At 34.8% G+C, this 5927-nt stretch overlaps 1 protein-coding gene and 1 non-coding gene across 4 annotated transcripts in view; one reads left to right on the top strand and one right to left on the bottom strand.

The window, feature by feature from the left end:
- Window positions 1-5927, bottom strand: part of ATF7IP (activating transcription factor 7 interacting protein) — a 153966-nt gene that overhangs the window by 37353 nt on the left and 110686 nt on the right. For all 3 annotated transcript variants that reach the window (XM_023517897.1, XM_023517896.1, XM_023517898.1), the window contains exons 11-12: window positions 2868-2946; window positions 546-701 (exon numbers count right to left, since the gene is read on the bottom strand). In XM_023517897.1, coding sequence (XP_023373665.1) covers window positions 546-701; window positions 2868-2946 — 235 coding nt within the window. The remainder of the gene's footprint in view (window positions 1-545; window positions 702-2867; window positions 2947-5927) is intronic.
- On the top strand, window positions 3861-4001 carry LOC111727805. Its single transcript, XR_002775265.1, has one exon. It is a non-coding gene; the product is annotated as a U4 spliceosomal RNA (small nuclear RNA).

Here is a 5927-nt window from a genome sequence, read left to right as displayed (position 1 = left end):
AACCCACCACCTTAAGTGTATGTGGCTGGCGCCTTAGCTGCTTGAGCCACAGGCGCTGAGCCAAGACAAATTATTTTGATTGGCTTCTAAACCGTTTAGGAGACATAGGCTATATCTTGAAAAGGTCTGATTTGTAGCTTCTTGAAAGGTAACAAATAAAACATTAACATATACTTCCTGCACCAGTTAAAACCATCTCAAGACTCATTTAAAATTTGTTAGATCAATCAATTATAATTTCTTATTTATATACTGAATACATCATTATACCCATCCTTCCCAGAGAAGTTACATTCACTTGTACTGTTTACAAGACATCTGCTAGCAAATGACAAAAACATACACAGATTAAGACTTCTTTATAGCCATTCTCTACCAGTGTTCCCCCTTGAGACTCTGACCAAACTTAATTACATTGTATTCAAAAACACACTGTCTTCAAACTAACAATGGGAATTAGTCTTAATTTTCTTATTCTTTCCACTCTATTCCATAGTCATAGTTAGGCAAACTAAAGATTCTATTCAATGATTCAGCAAATTTACCTGTAGGTAGTAAGTGTATAGTTGTCTGAGATGGTCCACTTGTTGGTACCCCAGATGGCTGAAGAGGTGGAGCTGGTTGTATGGGTTGTAATGGTCGTGACACAGGCTGAGAGGGACCCATGGTTGATACAGGAGTGTGATTTAACTTTTTGGGGTCTGTCAATTAAAAGCAAGATATTGTGATTGACAGGAAAAAATTTACAATATAGGTCTTTTCCTTTATGGGTCACATTTACCTCCAAGAGAAAAATTTCTTTCTCTTTGACCTATTTGCATTATTTTCTGATTTAAAACCCAAGTCAGGAGCATATGAAATTCAAGGTTGGTTCTATCAAAAATTCCAATTCACATTTATAGGAATTCAGTTTTATGTTCTGTTTATTGTTTTTATGAAAGAAGCTTATTTCTGGATCCAATACATCCAGAAGTAATATTTTATTCTTACTTATTTTATCAACTAAAATAATTTTATCACTTCCATAAATATGTATATATTCACATGCCAATATCAAAAACATTTTCCTAGACAAATACTTATACATTGATAAGTCTTCCACCATGATGTTGAAATTTCAGTTACTCCACTGTCATTTAGGTTCTTCTGTTTGATAACACAGATGGTTGCTTATCATTACTATGCAGTGTTTAAAATATACATATAATGTTTACTTAAAAAAGTTTTTTTCCCAACAGCCTATTAAATAAATGTTTGTATCTCAGATAAGTCTTAAAAACAGAAAACTACTTATGTAGATGGTGAGCTAAAACCCTTTCATCCAAAATGACCCCTAGTGATTTCTGTCCTATGGAATTCCTCACTAAAATATAAAGAAAATTTAAGGCTTTAGCAACAGATACTTTAATTTGCTACTACTGGAGAACAAGGTATTTCAAAATGGGAGAATTAGAGCCAGACCCAAAGGTGGGGCAATAAAAAGAGAATACATGAGATAGATTCTGAAAAAGGTAATGGCAAAGGTACTGAAAACAAACTTTGCTTACCTATCATTTTAATCCAGAATTAGCCCTACCTGTGTCCTCTCAAAGATAACCTGCATTTATTTTTGTCCTATAGGGATCCATTATAGTCAACCCTATCTATAAAATATAGTGAAAGTAATATAGATAATTCAAAGCTTTTAAAGAATAATTATACTGATACAAGTTCAACCCTGATAAAGGAGAGTAAAAATCTCCCAGTTTTACTTCAGTTGTATACAACAAACTTGACTTGAAGTCAATTGTACAGCTATTTAATTTTGTTTTCTAAAACCCAGCTAAATTATAATATTCCCCCAATATGACTTTTTAAATCTCTAGGATTTTAGAAAGTTTAATGTCTTTAAAGTAATAGTAATTAACTTAGCAAATGATCTTCACTAGATTTTACACATGCAATTATCACCACAAAATTCTGTAGATTATCTGTGCACAGTTATTTTGTGCATTCAAATCTGTTTGAGAGATACTTGAATAGTTCTTGAAGATTCATTTACATTATAAATTTGCATAGTAAAGGCTCAGATAGCCTGCATTAAGAAAAATCCATTTAACTTTAACTCATCATTTCCTAAAACGTAATTAACCACGGAAGCTTTATTCACAAATTAACATCACAGAAGGGCTGTGCCTGTGGCTCAAAGGAGTAGGGCACCAATACCATATGCCGGAGGTGGCAAGTTCAAACCCAGCCCCAGCCACAAACTGGAAAAAAAAAAAAAATCACAGAAGAATAACAAGAATATAGTTTAGTATCTTTCCAATATAGTTTTAAAAACTTTAACTCATAATGTTGAATGTTTTTGTAAATTACTTTCATTTTTCTTTATATAACTCTAAATAAAGGAAATTCAAATGATCAAAATTAAACGTAAATACATCAAGTATCTCCTTAACACACACACACACACACACACACACACAAAAAAACATTTAACTCAAGAGTCAGAAGAGTAAGACTTAATTCCTAAGCTCTATATTGACTTTGACTTGGTAGAGTTCCCTTAACTCCAAAATGAGTATTACAGGGTTATTGCAAAGATCAAGTGAAATAACACATAGAAAAACTGAGGTGCTCCACAAAGTAAATATTCTTCTAATTTTCTAATTGCTGTTTTCCTCTACAACTTATTCATATTCACTCAAGATTTGATTTCTATTTTTTAATTCTAATCTAAAAAGCTTGCATTCTGAAAGGCATACAAATATACCAAGCATACTATTGTAAAGACATGTCTTAATATTATATTGTAATATTACATTATATTAAGAGAAAAAAAAAAGGTATCTAAGTATTCTTCAGTATGATTACTACTTAAGTACCTTGAGAAGCTGCACTCTCTTCATCATCCATTGTGAGATCAATGACACCCCCTGAATCACTGCCAGACGGTTTTCCACTCTGAAAAACCAAATTTCTGCATTTTACAAAGGAAATTCTGGCAAATACATATATGAGGACTGACAGGAAAACATCCAGCCATGTAATATGAAAAACAGTATTAACAATAGCTGAATGCTTTCCAGACAGCCTTTGCATATACAACAAAAAAATACAGTAACAGTGAAGAGAAATGAGGCTAATGAAGAGCCTGCTTCAATCTGGACATAAGAATGGCTATACCTGAAAAAACAGAGTTTATAAGATAAATCCCTCAGGATACTTTAACTTTACACCCACCAGATAAAATATAATTTTACAAAGGAATTTTAGAAGTTTTTGCAGTTTTTTGGCCGGGGCTGGGTTTGAACCCACTACCTCCAGTATATGGGGCTGGTGCCCTACTCCTTGAGCCACAGGTGCTGCCCATTTTAGAAGTTTTTGTTAAAAAATTAAGCTGTCCATTGCATAGAGCAATTAAAGCAATTAGATGCTTTAAGTGAATTAAATACAATTATTCATATTCTAACATTTAAAATGTGGATCAATCCTACTCTGAATTATTATTTATTTATTTTTGTTTTCTTTTGTTTTGGAGATAAGAGTCTTTGTAGCCCCCAGTAGAGTGCTGTGACATCAAGGCTCACAGCAATCTCAAACTCTTGGGCTTAGGCCATCTTGCCTCAGCCTCCCAAGTAGCTGGGACTACAGGCGCCCACCACAATGCCTGGCTATTTTTAGAGATGGGGGGAGTCTTGCTCTTGCTCAGGCTGGTCTCGAACTCCTGAGCTCAAGCAATCCACCCACCTTAGCCTTCCAGAGTGCTAGGATTAGTCTGAGACACTGCACCAGGCCCTACTATGATATTAATATTAATCCATCAAAATGCCAAAGTCAATCTTTAAAGCCAGAATTAAAGTAAAAGAATCTAAATCAGCTGTGCACAGTGGTAGTCTTGTAGCCAAGGAGGTTTATCTGAAGTGCAATTACTTTTAATTGAAAACTTCTCCCAATACTCTGCCATGACTATTTGAAATAAAGTTGGCATTGGCAAACTTTGATAGTCTCTATGGAGACTGAATGCAAAACAAACAAAAGAATCTAAATCTTCCTTTTTCCCTAAAAAATAGCATGGAATGTTATGAATGAATATAATATAGTATGATATGCTATTTACTGAACATCCAATTTGATCAAAGTCAACCCATTGTGCAAAATCATTAGAAATATCAGGATTTTTAAAACACCCTTTAAAAACCAAATGATAAGAACAAACAAGGAAAGCAGAACAACACAGATTTAAAGAGCCAAGAGTCTGAAGTCAGAAACATTAAGTCAGAGATCTTGTAGTTCCAACTTATTGGCTCAATGAATTTGTGTGAAGAGATAATTTTCCCAATTTCCAAAATATAGATATTGAGGATGTCACAAGGATTAATCCAAATAGGTATACAAGGTGCTTAACACCACATACCACACACTAACTGCTTGGTAAGTAATAATCACAATTTGTTTTGCTATGTTATACTAAGATCACCTCCTAATGATTAATGTTTTCATCAGCAGGACTCAAATTTTATGAAATTAAAGAAAATAATTCTTGACTTTAGAAAATCCTTGCCCAGGCTCAGCGCCTGTAGCTCAATGGCCACATGCACTGGGGCTGTCCAGTTCAAACCCAGCCTGGGCCTGCTGAACAGCAATGACAACAACAACAAAAAAATAAGCCAGGCATTGTGACGCACACCTGTAGTCCCAGCTACTTGGGAGGCTGAGGCAAGAAAATTGCCTAAGCCCACGAGTTTGATGTTGCTGTGAGCTATGACGCTATGGTATTCTACCAAGGGCAACACAGACACTGTCTAAAAAAAAAAAAAAAAAGAAAGACAATCTTGGCCCAATCCAAGGATAATAATGTATTTCTAAATCTTATTTTTCTACAATAATGAATTCACAGAAAATGGCTTACTTATAAACAAATACCACAAATTTGTAAAATCCATAACTAAAGTCTCCAACAAACCTCAAGGATTGTCAAAACAATCTACTTACTATGATATATTTTCTGTAAGGTCTGATTTTCGAAATTTATCAAAAAGCCTACAGAAAACAGTAAATGGAACCTAGCTTAGGGATAAAAAGATAGATTAATATAAAATGACTCTAAGCAAAGCTAAATGTTACATTCAAAACATAAAAACTTCAAACTAGCTATTAAAAATGTGTTCAAAAGCTGGGCATGCCTGTAATCCCAGCACTCTGGGAAGGCAGATGGGTGGATTGCTTGAGCTCATGAGTTCAAGACTAGCCTGAGCAAGAGAAAGACACCAGCTCTACTAAAAATAGAAGAAACAGCCAGGTATTGTGGCAAGCACCTGTAGCCTTAGCTATTCTGGAGGCTAAGGTAAAAGGATTGCTCAAGCCCAAGAGTTTGAGGTTGCAGTGAGCTACGATGATGTCATGGAAGAAAAACAAAACAAAAACCAAAGAATTTAAGGAAAATAAAACAGAAAAATCTCAGTAAAATTGATGCTATAAATTGAACTTTTGCAATCCATAGACCAGACAGAAAAACAGAAGGAAATAGGAAAAGAATCTGAAACTTGTGTAGTAATAAAAAGTTTAGCAAAACTCTAAAGTGAGATAAACCAAAGAAAGAGTTAAGATAAATTATTTGAATTTGAAGAAGTAACAACCAAAAACTTACCAAATGTGGTGAAAAATATTATTTTAAAATCTAAGAGGTTTGGCTTTGCGCCCATAGCTCAATGAGTAGGGTGCTAGCCACATACACCGAAGGTGGTGGGTTCGAGCCTGGCCTAGGCCTGCTAAACAACAATGACAACTGCAACCAAAAAGTAGCCAGGTGCTGTAGCAGGCGCCTATAGTCCCAGCTACTTGGGAGGCTGAGGCAAGAGAGTCATGTAAGCCCAAGAGTTTGAGGTTGCTGTGAGCTATGACATCACAGCACTCTACTGAGAGCAACATAATGAGACTCTTGT

The sequence above is a fragment of the Otolemur garnettii genome, unplaced genomic scaffold (genome assembly GCF_000181295.1).
Source record: "Otolemur garnettii isolate 467f Iridium unplaced genomic scaffold, OtoGar3 scaffold00124, whole genome shotgun sequence".
Lineage (NCBI taxonomy): Eukaryota > Metazoa > Chordata > Mammalia > Primates > Galagidae > Otolemur > Otolemur garnettii.
The sequence above is the reverse complement of the archived record's forward strand: the minus strand, read 5'-3'. Positions and strand labels throughout refer to the sequence as shown.